The following is a 22,719-nucleotide window of genomic DNA, read 5'->3' on the forward strand; positions in this document are numbered from 1 at the left end:
AAGAAAAATTTGCTCCAGTTGTGCCAGATGCTGAGCTATGCAGCTGTCAGACCTGTTCCATCTCCTGATGTGATTAAGAAAGGTTAATTGTCAGACAACCCAGCTGCACAACAGCCAACTGCCGTTATGCCCAAAAAATGGTCCTGAAAACTGCCTGGCTACAGGCCACTGTGTTCCAAGACCTAATGCAAAGGTTTTGACCTTAAGAATTTTACTTATGGATACTCCCTTTCATGCCACGCATCGCTGGCTGCCAAGGAAATGCTGCATAACACGTTCTCTGCCATTGGTGAGGTGAAACTGGGATGTACTAACTAGGCAAATAGTATATTTGCCAAAGAAAGATGGACCAAAATGGAAAAAAGATACAAAAGAAAAGCAAGCAAGTAAGAAGTTAAAATACAGGGTTGATATTAAAGTTTAACAAGAGGGATGTTGAAGGGAAGATGGCTAGTTTTGTCTCTGGTCAAGTTTCTATAAACTCTGGAGACAATGAGCAGAGAGCCACTGGAATCCAGATTCACAAAACAGAACAAAAACATTCCTGAGTTTCCTTTTCCTAAATCTCTTATGAGAATTTTTCTGAATTCTGTTTGTTTGACCTACTAGGGGATTCTTGGTGTGCCTTGAGGTTTCAGGGCAAGACTTTTTTTTTGGCATTCAGAGCCTTTCTCCAGCTGTAGAGTTGAAACTTGTGCAGCTGCATTGAACTGCGCCACTTAAAGCCTGAAACATATTTTGAGAACTTGGGGAAGTCCAAGGTTGTTGATGAATACAACTGAAGAGCGATTTGTTCACACCTAAGAAATTGCACACAGTTGTGGCTTGCAGGGACAGCAGAGCACTCACAAATCATTGCTGTCTTTGGAACAAGGTCTCTGTGCAAGTCTGTGAAGCCTAAACAAAGGCTTTCTGCATCCTGCTTTCTCCCATCTGTGCATTTTGCATTAGCAAGGATCTAAGCATGGCAGCATCATCTCCCTTAGCCATCAGCTGGTTCAACAAGTGAGTGCAAGCAGTCCTTGCCAGAATGTAACTAGCAATAGTGTGTGGAGATGTACATAGGACCAGTATGGAAGCGTAACTTTCCTCATCTCTTCAGCAAAGCAACTGTCTGATTTCTGTCACAGAGCCCCCAGCAGTCCGTGAGGGATGGGGTTTGCATGTGTGACTCAGAAGATTTCCCTGAAGTGGCAAGTGACACTATTGGATATACTTAACAGCAATTCAAGTGATATGAACAGGGACACATCTTTGCAAAATTTAACTGCCTAGAAGCATAAGGAGTGAATACTCACACTGACATCTTCCAGAAACAGAGCCATCTGCATGATTTCTCCTGTTGCCACTGATCAGTTATTCCCAGAGGAAAACGAGAGATTGAACAACTGGGTTCTTTCAGAAGAAACGCGCTTTTTTCTTCAGTTTTGCGAGTAGGCACCATCATTTTTTGTTTTTTCCCAAAAGGAAACTTCTGCAAGTTGATGTCTGATTGAAGCCTCTGCCCACTGAAGCAAAATTTAAGCTTGCTTCTTTGAACACCTTTTTCTCCTTTACCTTGTCCATTCTGGAGCTGAATACTGTTAGAGGATCACATGACACCATATTATAACTTCTTGTTGCCTCTTGTGTTTTCCAGAGAGGACCAGCAAGATACCAGCATCAACAGAAGTGACAAAAACTACTTCACGTAAGTTGAATTAACAGTCTTTCTATCTGTTTCTCTTCATTTCTTCTTGAAACTGCTTCTACAGCTCTGAAACAGCTCCTTCTTAGGAGAGAACAATTCATCTACATTCAGCAGCTCCATTTCTGCGTATCACCTTGCCTACTTGAGCTACTTCAGGGACCAAGAAAAGAATGAAGAAGGGTTAAGCATACTTTTTACTGTCCTGTGGCTGTATCAAGGAAGCTAATTTGGCCTACAGTTGTCAGGCTGCAGCAGCCCAAGCGAAGGAGTATTTGTGTTGTTAGGAGCTATGTTTTAAAAAAGCTCTTACCTCCTTCTCCTATAAATCCAAGCAGCTACTTACGAGTTTGCTGAGTGTGTAGGCATACTGATGTGTCCTCAGGAAAGTCTGTTGCCTCTGTTCTTCAGGGCTCTACATACAATTCCTGACAGCTCTGCAGGGTCTGTGAGTGTAGACAGGTAACTCACTGTCAGTAACTTAACCTCTTTTGAAGCTGCCTTGGCATACTAGGAGCCTTCTCCAGGTAGTTTTCTTTCAGGCTGATGGAATTTGCTTTCAGCATCCTGCCTGCAGTTACAGATTGCATACTTCCAGTGTTACTCCTGGGACTGACCCCAGTGAGGAGCCACTTTCTTTATTTAACTGTTAAGAGTTACTTTATATATGGCTAAAATACAAGCAGTTGTCTCTACTGCTGACTTTGGCTGAGGCAATTGTAGATAAACGTGTATAAGCCAAGCAACCCAAGGATTTACAAGATGCACATACCCTGCTTGGCAAAGAGGCTGGGGTCCTGCTAGCTTTTTTGGGAAAGCTATGTCTGGCAGAGACAGGTTTTAGTGTGAAATGACAGTGTTTGTAGGCTAGATCAAGGAAAACAGTGTGATTGCCAGATTTTGCATTTAGCATGCCTGCAGTCTTTCCTTTGATGCATCTGTGTGTGTGGCGACCTACTTCTGAAATCTTGGCATTGCTGCCTGACAGAAGAGATGTTGGATGTGCCCATATTCTTTCATGTTCTCAGTGGGGCCTGTCACTGGTGCTTCACTGGGTGTATGTGAGACCACATAGCTAATAGGAAGTGTCCTGTAACCATTGGAACCATTTTTGTTCGAAGAAGGTGACACACTGGTCACTGACTCCACTGGGCTTGCCTTGCCTTCTCCCTTGTGCAGCAAGAATGTAGTCCCTGCACTTTGCTGCCTTCTTTCCCATGAATTAAAGTTCTTGTTCTTGAGTGGTCTCTTTCCCTGCTTATGTCCCTTCAAGTGCCTGCTGTTACAGTACTGTCCTCCTCTTTACTGCTATTGTGCTGCTGGAGAGGAGGAAGCTGGGATGTTCAAAAAGTTGGCTGCATTCCTGATGAATCTCTGCGCTGGTAGATTTCATGCCAAGCAACACATCACAAAAAGCAGTACATTCAGTGGCTGCTTGTTGAGATCTTCTCATGGAACTCTGAGGAGGTCTTTGATATGTGGCTGGAGCAGAGACCAGCTTAGTCCTGAACCTAGTCAGGTGCTGTTTTTCCTACTGTTCTATCCCAGCTCTGGGTCCAGACCATGTCTTTTCTCTAACACTTCATGAGTTTCCTGGTGACCAGTAGTGCCTGGGGTTTTGGGCACTGCTGATTTTTTTCCAGGATTTTCAAATGAAAATAATAAGTAATTAGTGTGTTTTCTTTAATTGAAGATAGACTATTGTGAAATGCTGGTGTTCGAATCACTGGGTTCTAGGTCTCTTGAATTATTGCTACACTTACTTTTTGATGATAGCAGAACTTACAGAGAGGTCTTAGTTTCTAAGAGTGGCTTTTTTCTGCCTAAAACCAGGCTTTGTTAGGCAACAGATTCATCTTTTCTGTGTGACGTGACATGTTAAATGTTTCACTACAGAGCATGCAGTATGCCTCACCTGCTTCCTAGAATTCCCAGACCAGCTGTCAGCCACCTGTACTTCACACCGGCACATCACATTGCCACCTTATGCAAAGTATTCTCTCTTCAAACTCTTCCTTCCAGCTGATAGTACTTCTCAAGCCTTCTCTTGAATTCTTTATTCATGCATGATACCATATATGATTTGCTAGATAGTGAAAGCCCATGAAGCCCTCCAAACACATGGCTCTTAATTGCTGTGTGGTTCAGGTTCCTACAGCTCAGGAGGTTCAGACCCAGCTTCAGGCTACCTGCTTCTTCTATAAAATTTTCTGAGTGCTTCCTTTGTGTAATTTGTGTTGAGGTCTATTTCCTTCCACTGCCCTACAAGATTATTCACCATTCTTTTCCCTTTCTTTGTAACCACTTTGGGGCTGGTGCTATGGCCCATTCTGATCTGGAATGTGTTCTGCTTTCCCTTCCATCTGCAGCTCTCTGCAGAGGTGGTGACACTCATGGACCCTCCTCTCTTTCAAGCCACAGAAGTCCTTAACTGTAGTTATGATAGACCTGAATGCCTTACTGTTCATTTGGAGTTATGTGAGAAGAAGATAAGAAGCTAGTGCTTCCTGGGTCAGCATGTGGAGCTTCAAGACCTGCTCCTTTCCACTTTCCTCTGATGCTGTCAGAAACAGCTGAAAATTTTACTCTGTCTTTGCCAGTTTTTCTCCTGGCCTTTACTCCCAGGACTATGGAGCATTTTTGCTGTAATTGATTATCACAGTGTGCCTAGGACATGCTGAACCAACTTTGAAGTTCTTTGCTTTCTCAAGCTATCTCATTTTTTTCTCTGCTCCGCTGGGTTTCTGACTACTGAGAAAAAAAAAAAAAAATAGAAGAAATCTCTACTGCGGGAAGATGTTCAGGCTCTTCCAGTATAGTGCTGTAGCTGTGGCTGTATTCTTACAACTTTGTTGTTACTTCTGTGTGTTGCAGAACCCATGCTTAGGATACAAGCTTCAACAGAAGGAACAAACACTTCCTCCTGTAAGTATATACAAGTTGTTTAAATTATTGCTGACAAGACCCTCAAGTATATTTCTCCCTTCCTAACTCAGAAGAAAACGTGCATTAAGAGATCAGGAGTGACTGGGTGTGATTCCTAAACTAAAGGTGCAATTGTTATTTGTTATATATTATTAGAACTTTCAGAGACATGCTCTTTGTGTATTGAGGTCTAAACACCTTCTTTCTGAAAGGTCAAATGTAGGTTTGGGCAGGGCAAAGGAGGAGGAAACTACACCAGTGTTTCCTACTTGGAATTCCCTTCCCTGCCCTTGGCTTCAAACACTGTCTGCTCTGCCTCCACAGCCCCTGGCCCTGGGGTAGCTGGAGCACCTTCAGGTCCAGCCATCCCTACCTGGGTGCGTTTCCCTTCATCCACATGCCAGCTGGTGCTTGTTAGAATTCCTTGGGCTCTTTCTTCTGTGCCCCAGTACCTTTGGGAAGAAGACAAGGAAGGTGAGGACATCTTTTTGGGTGTCTTCCCTCAGCTGGAGAGAGAAGAGAGCAAGGAATGGTTCTTTCCTAGGACAGAGAGATTGTTTCTCTGCTTATCTCAAGAGCACACTGGGAGCTGCAGGGGTACCAGTAGGGAAAGTGACTCTTTTCTTCCTCAGTAGTGATGCTTCCCAGGGAAGCATGCATTACAGCCATAATGCTATACAATTTTACCCTTGAGACTCACTAGGAAGAGCCTTCCAGCTCTTTTCTAGAACCAAATCCACCATCTATCAGCCTGTTTCGGAGCAGTCTGGAAGCCCACTTCACACAGTCAAAGTCATTGGGGTTGTGGGAAGTAGGGTATTAATCTTGCCCTAAAGCAGTAAGTGTTGCCAGCTGCTAGGAATAGGATGTGAGGTGAGGTAGGTACAATCCACCCTGACAGTTCCAGTGTTGCTATAAAATGAGGTATGTGCTTTATAAAAAACTATACATGAATGCCCTTAACTCACATCTAATAGCTACTGTAGCAGCACTAGGAGGAAAGGTCAAAGCCATATCTCTGGATTTTTCTAGATTTTCTTCTTAGCTACTAGTCTGATAATTTTTAAGTGTGTGTTGAAAGAATTAGAGAAATTTGATAGGTTATTCAAGAAGCTTTCTGCCAGCAAGGTGAGAAGAGTTGGGTTTTGGCCTCCTTTTCCCCTTGATGCCTAGCAGCAGGGTAGGCAGGAATAATTTCTGGAGCAATTTAAAACGGTAAATCCTCTCTGTTCTGTTTTCAGAAACAATAATGTATACTGGAATTGGTACTGTTCAAGTCACTAAAATAAGTAGTGGAGGCGAGAGGGCAGTATTGGATATTGCTGCCTGTGCTGGGTAGAAAAAGCAGGAGGGAGCCAATGTTAATTGCTAACAGATGTGGATGTCTACTCACACTACAGAGTGATTAGGGAATTGAGTCCACGTACTTATTCTAAAGTTCCTTAGGGCTTTTCTTTTCTGAATTTCAGTGCGACATGTCCATTTCACACTTGTCACTGTCAATCTTGTAACAGCCACAGGAGATAAAATAAACTGTTTCCTTCCACTTCTCAGACAATAGCAGATGTTTAGAGAACATGCCAGCACTGTCACTGTTGGCCAGACACTGGGAAAGACCTGAAAACAGCAGAGTGATTCAGTAGGTTCTCTCCCCTAGGGCTTCCATAAGAGAATAGACGTGTCATGCTTTGCTTCTTTTGGAGTTTCAGTGACAGATATTCAGAGAGGGAGAAGCTTAAAAAAAAATCCCATCTCTATAAGACACTCCACAACTGACATCCCAAACCCTGCCCTTTTATGTGCACATATCCCTACACTCCCCAAAATCAAGTCCACTTGGAGAGTGTGGACCTCCGTGCTTAAATAAAGGAGAAAGAGCAGCCATTAGGCATTCCGAGTTTCACATAAAGGACTGGTGATCTGATTGAGGGGTCAGTAATCCAAGGGAGAAGTAATGAAATTCATGCTTTTTTGTCCTGTTTCATAGTGTGAGGCTTTTTGACAGTGATTCTAATGCTGCTCCTAACAGGTAGAAATACTTCCCACCTTGTCTTCCACCCAAGCCAAAGGATTGATTCACATATATTTATTTTGTACTGTGCAATCACAGAATCATAGAATTTGGGGTTGGAAAGGGTCTTAAAGATCATCTGGTTCCAACCCCTTTGCCATGGAGAGGGACATGTTCCACCAGACCAGGTTGCTCCAAGCCCCATGTAGCCTGGCCTTGAACCCTGCCAGGGATGGAGCATCCACAACCTCTTTGGGCAACCTGTGCCAGTGCCTCACCACTCTCACAGTAAAGAACTCCTCCCTAATATCTAATCTAAATCTACTCTCTTCCAGTTTAAAGCTGTTTCCCTTGTCTTATCACTATATGCCCTAGGTTACAACTTTGATTTTCCTTCACAATGAAGCTCTCTCTGTGATGGGCCTTTTCCTGCTGAAAGAAGTGAACAAACCAACAGCACTTAGAGCACTGTGTGCTCTCACTACCAAGGACTACAGAGGCCATTCTTAATCACACTGGAAAATTTGGGAATGGAAGACATTTTTCTACCCCTTGTTTCCCAGGACTGCCATACTCTGAGACAAGTGTCTTATGACCCTATGACTTTCTTTTTCTCAGAAGCTGGAGTGGAAGAACTAAATCTGAGACTTCACCATAAAGCCTTGTTATTAAGGCTTCAGTCAACTCTGTATTCAAGACTAGAGAATGAAAATGTGGTGGTCTTTTTGCTCTCCTGGGACTTGTTAAAGGAATCTTGGCTTCTCACCCCAATAGCATACATATGGCAGTTTTCCTTTTCCTTAGAAAATTGGTCCCAAAACTTACATTCCTGTTTGTAAGTTACAACATCCACGGAAATAAATTCAAAGCAATCAGGTTTCCTAGGCTAAAATCATCAGCACTGCACACAGGCTTCTGGTGGAGGAATTGTGTAGGAGCATTTGTATGGTGCAAAAAGGGAGAAGGGAATTGATGGGATGCAGGCTGTTTATAATTACCCTGGTTCCTGTTGTGTGGGAACCATGAACAACACAGTATGGGTGTACAGACCAGGAATGGTTCTACACCTAAGCTTACAGTTTCTATGGACAACATCAGTCTGGAAACCCATGCTCTGAGAGCTAAACTGGATCAAAAACTGAGAATTTATAGCAGTAGGAAATGAGGAAGTTGCACAGCAACAAAGCCTGTGGGAGTATGTGTCAAATGGAAGCATTTTGCTTAGCTGCACCTTGCAGCATTACCCTCATACTTGTTTGTGCTGCCTACTAAGGGCTTTTCCCTAAAATGTCTGTGGAGGCACTTCCCCCAGCAAAGAGCCAGGGCATGTAGTCTGCATGTTTCAGATGTGGTTGTCTTACACGGGGATTCTCAGTTCAGATTTGTCTGCTCGTGCGAGATGGTGAGCTGGCAACCATGGCACTGGATGTGCCCAGAGCATATTCTCTGCAGCATGCTTCCTCCTGCCCACTACCTAGCAGGTTGATGTGATGGCCAGCTGGAGGCAAGAATATGAATAAAGAACAGGTGGGAGGCTGATCCCGCCTTGCCTGTGGCTTTTTTTTCAGAGGAATACAGAATGAGTTTGTTTAGCTTTTTCCTGGAGAGAAAAACTCAGTGCTGGTTGTCTGCCCCACAGCTGACTTTAAACATATTTTCCTACCGACTTTCATGTTGGCCTCTAAAACCTGCACAGAAATTTTAAAAAGAAAGATTAATTGGGTAAGAAATGTGCCAGTTTGGATTGCTCATCTTTCCTTTCTGGAGTTATTAACTTACAAGCTCCAAGCCTGGCACAGCAAAACACTTTCCTAACACTTCATCTTCTCATCATGCAATAAGAGATTCCAACATGTATATTAAATTATGACCAGATACAGCACACAGAAAGGAAGCATGCAAAGACTTCTTGCCTGTCACATTTTCTTAAGTACAATACTGAACAGCTTTGATAAAAATGGTCCATGCTGAGCAATAAAACCTTCTATGGCATGACATTAGGATCATTGGTTTACAGAGTATTTTTAACAGGAACATTTTTGCATATACAAAGCAAGCAGCCTGGCCAATAGATCATCTGTGCTCTAAAATCTTAAAAAGCAAGTTAAGTTTCTGCTGAATTCTGCTTTCCTTTTTCTCCTAAAGTGAACCCAATCCTTCTCCCTGTATTTATTTATATTATGCCTGACAGAAGTCCACTTTCAAAAAACATGAATTTTCTAAAACTCATACAAAAAAGAATCAGCACTTCTGGTAGACAGAGAGCTTGGGCCCCAAATGATATTGTTTTTATGTGGCTTTTTCTTCTGCCTTCAGAATACTTACCCCAACCTTCTGATTTTGTTAGTATTTCAAGCAATTTTTTAAAGGGTAATCTTGGTTTGTATCAAGTCCTTAGACCATTTAAGTTGTTCTGCTATCTGATTTTTGGAGGCTTGTTTAGATTTCTTTATTTTATTTTTTTGATGGTGCTCATGCACAGGCACCTACCTACCAATAGGAGTGCACTTGTCTTTGATGTGTGGCAAAAACTTGTGGAATCAAGGAAAGACAGATGGAGAGTCTTTCCTGCTTCCTGAGGTCTGTGTGAATTGCAGTTTGTTTAAGATCCAGCATGACTTGATGAGTAGGTATCTTGCAGTATAGTGAAATACAGTATATATTTTTTTTCTGCATTCATTCAATTTACTCTGTTTTGTTTGGTTTCATTTTATTCTGAGTTTGACAGATGTTAATTTCTTATATTCCCTCTGCAACCAAGAGACAAAAATGATAGTATGATTGACAGTGCTGCCACACAGTGTAAGGATCAGAAAAAATTAGGGGATAATGCCTCACCATTGAACACATGTTCAACTTCTTTTATCTCTAAAAAACTTCTGTGGTTTTGTCATAAAATTTAAATACACTGGTTGCACCTCAGAAACTTCTGAAATGCAGCTATTTTAGGGTGAAAAAGCAGAATTTTTTAATGAGATAGTTAATAACTGTGTAAAGTCACTTGGGGAAGGATGGGAACAGAATATTGTAACCAATTCATAAAGCTGAAGGAATTCAGATGTTGAAGGCAATTACTCAGGTTGCAGTTATGCTAGCACAGCAGCACTCCCGACTCTTGCTCTTACAAAAAATTAGTCCAACATCTTCAGCTATCAGCATTTAATTCATCTCTGCCATGGATTGAAAGGCTACTTCTCCAGGAAAGCCATACACTTGATGCCCTGGTGGGACTGTGGGTCAAAGGAAAACACTATACCACCTCATGTATTTTGCTTTACCATTTCAGTGGGTTTATTTCTCTGAATAATGGCCTCTGGAGAGAATACTTTGCTTTGTTCTAAGGGCACAGTGAGAGAGTAAAGGCAGGGTCAGATAACTAGTTCTTGTTTAATGTAAAATGAGTTTAAACATCCTAGTTCGTGAAAGCCAAATGAAAGAGCAGTGGTGAACACGTGTCAATCCTTTGTTAAAACCTACCACAGTGTGCAGTATGTTCTAGTTTCATTCTCCATGGTGGGCACCAATGACAGTGGGAAATGCAGTGGTAATTTCAGTACCTTTATGATTTCATCTGGCATGACAAACTGTGTTTCCTGTGGTTATATTTCACAGATAAGGCAAACTCATGGAAATAGGTAACATCTCCCAGATACACAGCTTTCAATCTCTTGTATGACTCCCAGTCTAAAGATGGTGTGACATTAAATGCCTTCTTCCAAACCACTTAATCTTGCAGGGTTTTCTGTAGTTGCATTCTTGGTTCCCCAGTCTCGCTCTGAAGGAGAGCTTGGGCTGTCACTGGGAACCTCAGCTGGGCTAGGCCGCTCCACTGGGAAATTCATACCTGTCAAACTTCAGAGACAACACCACTAGTGTCAAATCAATTCTCTTCCATGCTGGGGTTTGTCCTCTTTTTTTTCCTTCAAGGAGGTCAGGGAGATAAAAGGCAATGATGGGTGTAAGCAGTGCTATAAGTGGAAGCAGCTGACATGACAGTCACAAAGGAGTAAGTGCAACAGTTTGTATGGCTTAAATACAGCTGCCAGAGTGGAAGGGTTTTAGGGACATTGCTTTTAGCTAGCTGTATATTTGTGCATGTGAGAATAAATCTGTAAGACTGGCACTTGCCTCAGTGTTTGTATATAATGAGGCAATTGTGGTTAATGTATAAATATACATACGTACATTGGTTTATAAAGTATATACATGCAAGTGTGAAGGCAATGGTTTGTGTCTGTTTATTTCAAGATGTGCTTTCCTGAGGTCATGAATTACACCACAGAAAGGGTTATCAAATGTGTGGCAGTCTACTCTGGTGGAATGCAAGTCACAAAATCTACTTCACAGATTTCTGTTAATCATAGTATTTCTGAAGGAATTTCCCAAGATCACCTTCCATTGCCTTCAACATGTTCAGGATCATGTCTTCTCCAAGGTTCTAACTCCAGAAACTCCTGCCATCTTTCAGCAAAAGGATTTTTAAAGACTGTGTGTGTCCTTAGGGATGGAGTGGGGGAGCCTCTCACACCAAGGTAGCTGTCCAAAAGTCACATTGTCAGTTGATGCCTCAGCTGGAAAGTGTGGGCTCCCCTAGCTTTCCTCAGGAACCCTGGGTATGTCTGGACTTCTGCTTCTGAGACCCTGCAAGTCATATGGGAATTTGTCTTCAACAGTCTGCTCATATGGCCTGGTTTCTCTGAAGTTCTTCCCACAAGGTCAAATCATGGCAAATTCTTTCCTAAGAGAGCATTATTTTGTGTCTTTCTGATTTCTTCTTCATACTTTGCTGAAATGACGCATCACACTATCTGCCCACCTGAGACCAAAATAAGCATCTTTCTCATGTACCAGCATAGCCTATGCTATACTGGAGGACATGAGCTTGTAGCACAGGGATGTGTTGGTGCTTTGACTGTGGTTGTTTGGTCACTGTGTCTTCCAAGGAAGTCCCTGGAATTGTCACTGTGACAAAAACAGGTTCTCAAGGACTCCTGTTCCTCCTGGTTTTACTCTTTCTGGGTAGCAACTGTGAGCATACTTTGTGGTACTGGATCAGCCTTCTCAAAATCTTCCCTCTTCTGAGGCATCAGGGTAGTTGTTAGTGAGTAAAGGTACATGACAGGCAGTCATGCCAGCAGGGCAGAGATCTATGAACAAAATGGAGTACGTAACCTTGACAGAAACATGCATCTCTTTCATGTCATTATCCATGTTAAAATCAAGACTTTCAGTGCTTTGTAGGAAGGCATGAAGGAGACAAAGAGCTCAGAACAAGTATGAAAAAAGGATACTCTCAACCAACGAAAATTATGAGCATGTGCATAGGTACACAATAATTTTTGTGTTTTAATACAGTAGGCAGTTCCCAGCTTACCCCTATAGCCCAGATATTCTGTCCATGTCCTTATCTTCCATGTGCTGCCCCCAAAGAGAGTTTACCCTGAGGCACTCTCATGTGTTAACCCCAGGAGAGACTAGCAATGCACGTTCCTTTGCACTCTTCAGGAGACCCTTCTGTCCTTAGAAAGACAGGATGACAGCTCACTTTCTTGTTTTTAGAGGTAGAGTTTCTCTTGCTTCAGCTTTGGAGGGAAAAGGTCCAACAGAGAGAAGAATCCCAAAGGGAATTTAAGTTACCAAATCTGAGTTACTCTATCATGCCCAAAGGTTTGCTGGGTTCCTTGACAGGGAGGCACACAGAGCAGGCTTTCTTGGATGGTATGTTCTGGGCTTTCTAGTCCACGTTCTTCCAGGGGGGATCTTAGGCTGCATCCGCTGTGAACAGACACCCTGTGGCATAGCAGGGCCCTGGTCCGTGAAGGGTGGTCTGGCAGTGGAGGTCTGTGATGAAACAGAAACACAAATTTAATGAAATATAAAGGAGTCAAGAGCCTGGATCCATTGCTTTGTTTTCATGATGAGCTTAAAATTTGGACAGTTCTGGTCAACCACAGAGACAGATGATGTTGTCTAGGGAGAGGGAACAAAGAATAACACCGCAGTAGATAAAAGATGAACAGAAAAGTAAGCTGTTACTTTTCAGAATAACTTGCAAAGTGTATGGCTTTGAGTGTTTCCATTTACTTGAGAATAACCCCTTGATAAATCACTATTTACTTTTAAAAAATGTAAGTTGCATCACAGAAATGGTATTTCAAAAGCTATAGGCAGAGTACTGACCACATAAATGTGAACTTTTCCGTAGATGCATGGCTTTGAAAACCATCACTGTGTCCCCTCATTAGCTTCTTCACAAACACAGTGGCACTCTATGGCTGAGACTCAATGTAGACTATAGCAGTTTCTATCAGGTAAATTAAAACAATAGTCTTCTTTCACAGTCCTATCCTAGCAGTATTGTAATAGTGCAGTGGGAGCCAAGCTAAACCCTCGGGAAGAAATTATTATCCTATCCTTCATGTCCACATCTCTTCTAAATTGCCTTTTGGTAACCTCTTCTAATTGGATGCAAAATGGGAAAGTTGTATCTCCTGTGACTTTCATTATCAAAATGTTCCCGGAGGTTCTTAATGGTTTCTGCTGTTCTTGACATTCTCCCTCTGTACAGCAAGGAGAAGGAATCACTGTAGTCATTGCAGCAATTAAAGAGCAACGTTTTACAGTGTGATCTTCCTTCTAGGTTTGCATCTTCCTAAATATTTACCACTAGCCAGCTAGTCAGTAACATTGAGTTGCATCTGCTGCAGCTGGCAAATATCACAAAACACCCACTCTGTTTTTTGAAAAGAAAGCTATGCCCTGGAGCAACTGTTTCTTTCAGTGACTATATATGTATATAAAGGCTCTTGCATTTCCTCATAAGATTTTCTTTTCCTGACTGCCCACTCTTCATTCTAGTCATTTCAACTTCATTATGGATATACAGAGTTCATAGGCCTGACTGGTAGTTTATATTAATCACAGTATCCAGCTGTCTGAGATCCTTTGGTAAAGTAATTCCAAATTTTCCCTTCTACAGGAATCTGCTTTTTACAAGAGAGGAAACTTCTTCTTAGCCTTCCAGTTTCCAAATTTTATCAATTCTGTTGCAAGCTAAAATAGCATGGGGCATTTCTAAATTATGATGATCAAAAAGGCTAAACCTAGGGTGCTGTCTGCAGTGAGGCTGAGGAGCGAGATGGCGTGCTAGAGCAGCGTTTGCCCATTTCAGCATTAACATGCTTTCTTGTGTCATTTCGGGCCATGCTGGGTACTGATTTTCAAGACATCTAAGTACAATATAAGGATTTAGTACAATACAAGGATTAAGTGCACTGAGACCTTTACCAGGAGGCAGTATGGTTACCATCCTCCCAGCCCAGCTCCCTTCACTCTGAGCAGTTCTCCCATATCGTGCCAACAGAAACTGCAACCCCCCAAAGACTCCCAGGTACCTTTAACAGTGCCAGAGGGAATTAATCATAAAGCTATAGTAATGCCATGAAAACACCACTTGGATGGGCTGAGACTCACCCTTTCCACAATTTAGGCACTGAGAACTGGAAGAAGACACATGTAAATTATTTTTAATGAAGGACAGAGCCACAGTGAGGTGGTATGTGATGTAGATGTAGCCTAGCCATGCTCACCCTTGGACTGGGAACATGGTCTGTCCCCTTTACAACTGAACAGTGTTGGAACATTTGAGCAATCAGGCTGCCTATCCCACCCCACCCTTCCTCATAACTGTGTACTTGTGGGGCAAAAAGCAACTGGCATTACATCCCAGCCTTCTCAACTTCAGCAACCATGGTCGCTGCTCTTGAACACATATGTGAGATAACACCTGCTGGACTACAGACCAAGCCAACAGAGGAGACAACTATTTTCCCAACCCTGAGCATTTGGCTCTTTTGTTTGTCCATTTGTTTCTGTTTCGTTCATTCAACACAGAAAAGCTCCTTGCTCCAGAGCTGTAAATATTCAGAATTTATGATGAATAAGGAAGGATTTGACTGGACACAGCTTTGCAGCCTAAAGCTTTTACAAATACCATCTGCCACTGAGGTTGTCTAAAAGTTTACCATTTATTCATGGGGTGGTAATAGCTGTTCAGAATTTAATATAGTCATTATTTTTCTGAGGTTTATAAAGTGGAATCTGAGCTATGTTACTGATATCTTTCTGGTAATATTCACAATGATGCAAAATATGATTCTTAATAACACAGTCAGGTGTCTTGACAGGTATTTAGATGAGCTTTCCAAAATGTCAGCAGTTTTGGTAAGGAATATTACTGCGATGGTTGGTTTCTAAAAGAAAAGGATAAGCCATACTCGAGGGAAGAAATATTAGGGTGTTTTTCAGTAGGCAGATAGCCAGGTGTGAAAGCCACAGCTACCTGCATTGAGAAAGCTACTCATTTGATCTACTGGTGCCAGTTGTGGCACAAACTTTGTGGCAGAAAGCTTTTTCTAGTCTTCTCAAATTAGAAGTGAGCTAACCACATGTGATGCTTTTATTTGTTTGAAATGTCTGTGTTTTTATATATAGTAACTGAGTAACTGAGAATGTTCTTTCAGTTGTGGCTAAAATTCCGTTGTAAGCTTTCAAACACTAACTTCCAGTGCCATGGGGCATTGGGTTCAACAGTTTAGTTATTGTTCTGAACGAACAGTAGGTTTAAATGTCTGGTGCTTTCGCCTGATTAAATGCCACCCCCCCAGCCTTTTTCCATTCTAAGAAAGTCCAAAACTTGCATTGATTGTTTTGCATTCCTTAATATTTTATGTTATTTAAAACAATACAAACATGGAGTGATTCCACAGGGCACACAGTGAAATAGGATTGGAGTCTAATCTTGCACTGTACTTTTTATACTGTTAGTATGACTTTTATTATTTCCCTGGAATGGCTTTTTCTTTCCATTTCCCACTGGGGAAATATTTGGCTTAAAACAAGCTGCAGGCTATGCATACTTCTTGAATATTTTAATGATCTACACAAAACCCATTAGCTGACACAGTGGCAACTAATACTTGACAGACAGTAGGATAACAGTTGTCTCAGAGACTGTGAGAGGCCACAAGAATCTTGAACACTAATCTTGCAGGAAAGATGAAGAGTTGCCTTGAGCAGTGATGCAGCTCATTCAAATGCATGTCGATCTGTCTTGATGAAGAACTGGTGCTTCAGATCCCTGGTGTAATGAGCTCTGAATCAGATGCTGTTCTTGGCTACCAGGCAAGCTGCATCTGCAGAGTACATCCTTGTAACTCGTTTAAATATTTCTCACTTTGGAGGGAGCAGGTTAAGACAGATCCAGGGAAGGAATGCTGCGAACACAGATTCTGTATCTTTTTTGGTGGACTGGTAGTCATGCCAGTGTAGCTGTGATCACTAAGAGTGGCAGATCAATCCCAAGCATCATGGGAGGTAACAGAAGTCTGAAATCCTCTCCATGTGTGATCAGCCAGTGCATTTGATCCTTGCACTGGTGAAATTCCTTCCTGGAGGCAGGCAGGAGGAAATTAGAGATGTGTTAGGGACTGTTTACCTTAACCTGTCCAATTGCATGTTTCTATCAGATGGAGAGGATTCTCGGTGTCTTACTCCCAATGTCTGTATCCTGCATCGAGTGTGTAAGTGACCTCTCATGTTGGCAGCAACATCATGACTGAATGATACTTTCAAGGTCAAGAGTTAAATGCCAGCACCCTACTAATTCTTCCAGCCAAATGGACACCTGGAGAGCTGATGTACTGTTGTACTTAATGTTTGAGTTATACGTAGAAAATATGCAGTAAAACTCTAGATAATTGGATGTGGACTGCATTTGCAATTTATGTTCACTGGATAATATGCATACCTAATATGCAGAGACCTAATATTCAACCCAGCAAGAGAGCACAGTTATAGGCAGTCTGAGCAAATGGAGCTTTTCAATTTAAATGTGCAAATGAATTTCATACACACATGGGCACTATTAGCAGATGGTCAGTTAGGAAGGCTGTGTACAGGGGAGGGGTTCTTTCCTTTTAATTTGATAAGAATCTGTTCATGTGGATGTTGTTTCATCTTGAGGAATAGCTTTTATTATCTGTAAATATCTTGTAAAATATGAGATTGGCATTCACAATTACCCAAGAACATCAGGTATGAAGTAGTGGATGAAGAATTTTCTCTGGATGGAGAAAAAAATAAAGAGAGTCAAATATTTTTACTGTTATCTAATTTTCAGAACACAATGTGGCACGAGTAGCTCTAGTAGAAACACATTAACAAATGCTGATGATTCACACAGGATTGCTGAAAATTGTGAGAATTCCTTAAGGAAGAAAAGAATTCTTTAAAAAGCCCTTTAAGACAAAATGGGTATGAGCTAACTCTGAAATGGGAGGCAAGCAGAGAACTGGTTATCACTTGTTTAGACCTGCTGCTCTAGAGTTCATCTGCTGTATCCTAGTACTGAAGGGGGAGTGGAGCACAGGAAAAGATAATCCAAGCAGAAAGGAGAGGAAAGCCTGGTAGTATGAGCTGGCATTTCTGCTTAGCCTCTGTCTCAACTAGATCTCATCACTCACTTCTTAGACTCTGCCATATTCTTGGCATCTCCCCTTTTATTATCTCAAGAAATTGTCAGTGTGACAAAGTACATTTCAGCATTTGTGAGAAACACTGACTAATAACGGTCCTGTGAGTTTTTAAAGAGCTCTTCATGCTTTTCTGATCTTTGAGGACTGTTTCTTACTCAGTCCTAGTCATGATCATGTCTCGACCCCCAGTAGCTCTGCAGAAAATAGTTGTTACAAATAATTTTGAGCAAAATCTTTGCACACAATGCCACCTGCCAAAACTGAAATATCTTCAACAAAAGTCCCAGCTGTCAGCCAGTCGGACTGATCGCATGTGAAGCAGTCATGGCGCTCTACCTCCTCTACCTGGCCACAGAAAGAAAGGGTAGCTGACCTGTTCTGGAAAGCAGCATTTGACGCTGGGCAGAATTTCTGCTGTCAACCCATGCTCACAGACAGTGGGGAAGCAGAACAGCCAGAGACATGCATCAGCACTCAGGCTGGCCAGCCCCTGTGCCCACCAAGCCCTGTGTTCTTGTCTCAGGCACAGACAGCAATTGCTGCCTCAGGGACTTGTGGGGGAAAGACACAACAAAAAGATGATGCCTCTGCTAAATTAGTTTTCTCCTACTCTGTGACCATGAGACAGAACTCAACCTTTCTATTTTTCTCTGGTTTTATTTATGGAGAGTCTTGTCTCTTCTGTAATCTTGTTTGTATTATTTTCTGTAACCTTGTTTGGTCTCTCCAGTTTATATGTCTGTACTTTACTGGTTATAGTCCACTATGTGTGGGCAATGCCAAAAAGGGAGAGAAAGGTACAAAAACAGTCCTCATGGAAAACCATGGACTTGTTTCATTGCCTAGAAAATGTCATCCTTGCCCTCCTGTGCTTAACTATTGACATACATGCTACAGCATGAGGTTTACTAATGCATAAGAAGCATCTGGTTTTGTTAGTGCAGGAATGTTCCTATTTTCCATGCAACTATCAAATCTTTTCTCAAAATTTCCCTAAGAACTCACCTGAATGGGGCCTAAGCAAACAGGTGCTTCTCCATGACAGATACTTTTTTCTTTTCTATTCCCACGTGGAAACAAGAAATGTGTCTGTTCCCCATACAGGAAAATCTAATTGCAGAGGACTGCAAAAACACCTGACTGGTAGAGGATAATTTGGCCTGCTCCTCACAGTCCACAAAGGTTCTCCTCTTAGCTCAAGAGATGGAGGGGAACATCCTGACTGTCTGAAAGCACTCCCTTCACCACCCTGTTGATGTAAGATCATAAACTGGGAGACCTTGGGGGTCTCATTTTGCCGTCCATGTAAAGTGCTGAGAAATATTAATGTGTCAGTCTTTTCAAGACTTCTAACTGATCTTAAGACTGGCCACAGCTTGACCTGATCATGGTTTATTTGTCACAGAGAAGATACAATTAATATGTATCACCCACAATTAATATGTGGGTGAATATACAAGGAAAACAATGTCTTCAGCAGGGAAGTAGCACAAGGCTTCTGTCACTGACACTCGCCTTTGCCCTGTCGTTTCACCCACTGTGATTAGAAATTCATCAAATATGTCTGGAGAATTTGCATGCTTAGCCTGCTTTGGAAAGAGGGGATTGTCTAGCTGTGAAAGGAGATTATGCAGCAATTTCCTCCTCAGCACAGCAAGACAATGAATCTGACTCTTCATTATAGAGGAAGGATGAGTAAGAATGGTTGCATTTCCTGTGCAGCAAGAGCAACATAAGCCGTGCTCCAGATTCCTTTGGGAATTTCCATGATCATGTCAATTTCAGACACAATATATAATGTAACTATGAGAAAATGTAGATGTTTAAATAGGAATGTTTGTGGGGAAGGGGAAAGGGATCAATTCACTAAATAATGTTTGATCTCAGCTAGAAACACAGCTCTACAAAAGAAGACAGGCTCAAAATTAGTCACTTCAGTTTTATAACTCATGCATTAATTACTGACAGCAGCAATGTACTTCTGAGATGACCGTAGCTTTTAACAGATATTCTCACATTCTCTCACCGCTTTTGAAAATATTTCCCTTCACTTACAAAAATATTTTGCTGTGTTTTCATAATGTGAAAGGCTGTAAAGAAGTCTTGCAGTTACTTGTATATTTGCTAAATAAATGGAGAGAGGTCCCACAAAGCATCTGCCTCTTTCTCCTACATTTTCACATTCATGCTCAGGGTAAACACAACTGGTGTTGCTGGTCAGGCATCAGTTTTTCTTTCCCAGAGTCTTTAACAGATACACAATCCTGCTTAGATTTTTTCTAACTTGAGGGAGGTTGTACATCTGCAAATGCAAAAATGTATCACAGGGACAACAGTCACAAGGACACATTCTTCTGCTCAAAAAAGACTGTCTAGCAACTGGATGTTAAAAAACAATGGTTAGAGGAAAAATTTCCTGACCAGCCTTAAGCACATGCCTTAGGACTAGTATGAATGTGGTTACAGGCTGAGAATCCCAGACTAACTGTTGGCTCCTGAGGGACCAACCCATGAATTCTGAAATGCATGTGCAGAAACCCCAGTGAATGCCCAGAAAGACTTTAGATGCCTCAAAACTGAAATTATTTCTTACGAGGATTAGTCCAAACAATTACCAAAGGTTGTTCCCTGATCATGTGCTGAGTGGGAAGTCAGGCAGGCAGACAGCCAGCATGCTGTAGATGTCTAAGATGAAGCATGGGAAGTTGTCTCCATGTCTGTCCATCTCCTAGATCCTGCCTTTGAGGCACTTCCTCAAAGTTTTAAGGAGAAGGGAAAAAAAAAGGAAGCATTAAACTACAGTCATCTAAATGTACCTACTGTTTTTCTGTGACAGTGTTCACCACATCTCTTCTCTGTTCATGAAGTCTTTAAAAAGTCCTTCAGTGACATTCACCTCTCTGATGTAAAGAATGTATCATTATTTCCTGCAAAGTTGGAGACTTCCTTCAGCAAGAGGAACTTGGAAGTTCTTCCTAAAACAGCCGGTGTTGAAACTGTGCTCTCAGGAGAGAAAGAAAGCTCCCAAGGGAGAGAAAAGGGTAGCCATGTCAGGCTATTTTCAAATAAAACCAAAAGCTTCTATTAACACCTTGGGGTGAAGTCTGTCATGGTAAAAGGATCTGAGCAGCATCCTGGTTCATCCAGAACCCTCTAGGGTAAGGAATAGACGAGAGACACGTACAGATGCAAGTGTGAGAAGGCATATGAAAATGCCCAAGGCCGCATGGTTGGATGTGCCTGTATACCAAGTTAGGTCTGTTTTAAGTGCCTGAGTACAATTTTTTTTTTTTTTTAACTGGCTTCTTTTTTCTTTTCCTCCCTCATAAAGGAAATGCAGTGACTGCACATGTCTTATTAAAAGATTGCTTGTTTGGCTGGTGGCCACAGAAGAATAATTCCTCTTATTGCTCAATAAATCAAGTTACTGTCATTTTAAACACTCTAGCTGAATTTCTGATGAGCACATGAAAGAGTTAACTCTACCACTGTCATGCTACCACAGCATTAAAATAACAGAAAATTTTGGGAACATAAAATGTATCCTCTCTTGTAGCATAAATCTGGAGCCTAAGCAAAATCCTTATAAAATTATGCCATTCTGTAGAAGTCTTACTCTTACTTGAAAAATAATCAAGCAGAGTTGTGGACTAGTAAAGTGCAAGTAAAATACATGCAGGGAAGCAGAGTGGTGTCTTTTGAATTTGTAGGCATTTCAAATGCATTTTTATAATTTTAAATAAAATTCTTAAAATGCTAAATATTTTTTCATTTCAGTTAACACAACTTTTCTTACATACAATAATCATCAGGCTATCCTGGACTGGACGGGCATGTTGATTTTATTTGAAGTGGTGGGCTCCTTCTCAGAAAGGTTTTTTTGTTGCTTTAGCAATTGAAAGCCTTTCTTTCCTAATAGGATTAACCCAAATAATTACCAAAGGATTTCTCCGTCATCTGAGCACAGTTCCCCACAGTGGTATTAAAAAGCCTGTCTTCAGTACAGAAATAGTCAATGGCCGTGAGTAGCTGAAAAGGTTATAGTTAACTGTTGCCACTCAAACCAGAGAAAGTCATCTACAAAGGCAGGACTGCAGTATTTTGTACCCTAATCTCCATTGTGCCCAACTTTTCCCATTGTGGGAAGAATAAATATTTGCCACAAAGTCACTAGGGAGGCTCTGGCAGACAGCAGGGTGAAGTGAAGGACCACAATGCAAATGGTAGGTGTTGCGACAATCCTTTGCAACACTTGTTCAGTAACATGCGAGTGATCTGGAATAACAAAGCTTTAACATTGTGTGTGTGTCAAATTTCATGCTAGCTAGCCCTTTGGTTCTGGATGCAAACCGGGGTCCTCCCCTCTGACCTATTGGGAAGGGAGTCTAGTTGTGGTTTTTTGGCAGATCCCTGAAATCTGTGAGATACGTCAGCATTCTGTGGGAGAAGCTTCAGCTTTAGGACAGCTCCTTGCTGCTTTTTACAATCTTTACATTTTTAGGTACTTTATCTAGAGCAGTAACAAATTTTGTATGAAAAAAGGAACCCCTTGAGGAGGGGAAAAAAGAAATTGTTACTCAGGTTGAAACTGCACAAAGGCATCCTGCTGGGGAAGCAGGTCTGAATTAGTGTCTGTGACTTTAATCCATGTATCTAATCCATAACTTTATTACTTGTTCAAGTCACGCAGTATGTTTCTGCTGTTCTCAGCCTTCATTTCAGGAGTTCTGGCTCTGTATCCATATTCTGTGCAGCATAATACGTTGTACAGAATAAAAGAAAATGAAGTCTGAAAGGCACTTCTTCAGCATTAATGTACAGGTATCAGTTTGACAGATACATGTCTGTAATCATAGGTCATTGTTTGGTGTACCAGGAAATGAGCAATTCTGGCCTGACCTGTCTTAATATTCCTTGAAATCACAGGATATATATGCATACTTTTTCCAGCTCACTGTGAACCCTGTTGTTTTGGTAGGAAAAAGGCTTGGTAAACCTCTTTATTTGGAGTGCTTCGTCTCATGGTACTATCTGTACCTGTTTCCTTTCTGCCTGGCCTCTGGAGACTTCCAGCTTGTGTAATTGCTTTTGAACATAATCACATTCATGGATCAAAGAAAATGCACAACCTTATTGTTGCAAGTTAATTGTTCCTGGAATAATTCTTACAGGTTGGCCATTGTTGTCCATCTCAATGGTAGATTCAGACGCATCATTTCTTCCAGTTTCTGTGCTTTTCCAAATAGCTGGTATTATTTAGCCACTTAAGTTGGTACTCTTGGAAACTCTCTCATTATCTAATGCACGGGCAAGCTGACTATTGCCAGTAGCTACAACTTACCTCTACACTGGTAAGCAGTAAACCTGAACTTTCTGTCTGCTGCAGTCACATTAATAATGCATAATGCTTCCTGTAATTACATACATGCACAGAGATTACTTTTTTTTGTTTTGTTAGAGGAGGAAAGAAGATGGAGTTGGGGCGTGGAAGGTGGTGGAAACAGATACAAGTAATTATTACTGCTGACAAGACCCCAGCTGCATAGGTTTTTAATTAGTCC

At 41.6% G+C, this 22,719-nt stretch overlaps 1 protein-coding gene across 7 annotated transcripts in view; it reads left to right on the top strand.

Moving 5' to 3' along the window:
- The window catches only part of NRG1 (neuregulin 1), a 335,927-nt gene that overhangs the window by 200,275 nt on the left and 112,933 nt on the right, over positions 1 to 22,719 (top strand). For 4 of the 7 annotated variants that reach the window (XM_042023442.1, XM_042023438.1, XM_042023434.1 and 1 more), the window contains 2 exons: positions 1,640 to 1,690; positions 4,562 to 4,612. The exons of 2 other annotated variants lie outside the window; for them this stretch is intronic. In XM_042023442.1, the coding sequence (XP_041879376.1) occupies positions 1,640 to 1,690; positions 4,562 to 4,612 (102 nt within the window). The remainder of the gene's footprint in view (positions 1 to 1,639; positions 1,691 to 4,561; positions 4,613 to 22,719) is intronic. One more of the 7 variants, XM_042023441.1, reaches the window with a different exon arrangement.

The sequence above is a fragment of the Corvus kubaryi genome, unplaced genomic scaffold (genome assembly GCF_017639235.1).
Source record: "Corvus kubaryi isolate FWS band 111438036 unplaced genomic scaffold, C.kubaryi_AGA036_p1.0 37249, whole genome shotgun sequence".
Lineage (NCBI taxonomy): Eukaryota > Metazoa > Chordata > Aves > Passeriformes > Corvidae > Corvus > Corvus kubaryi.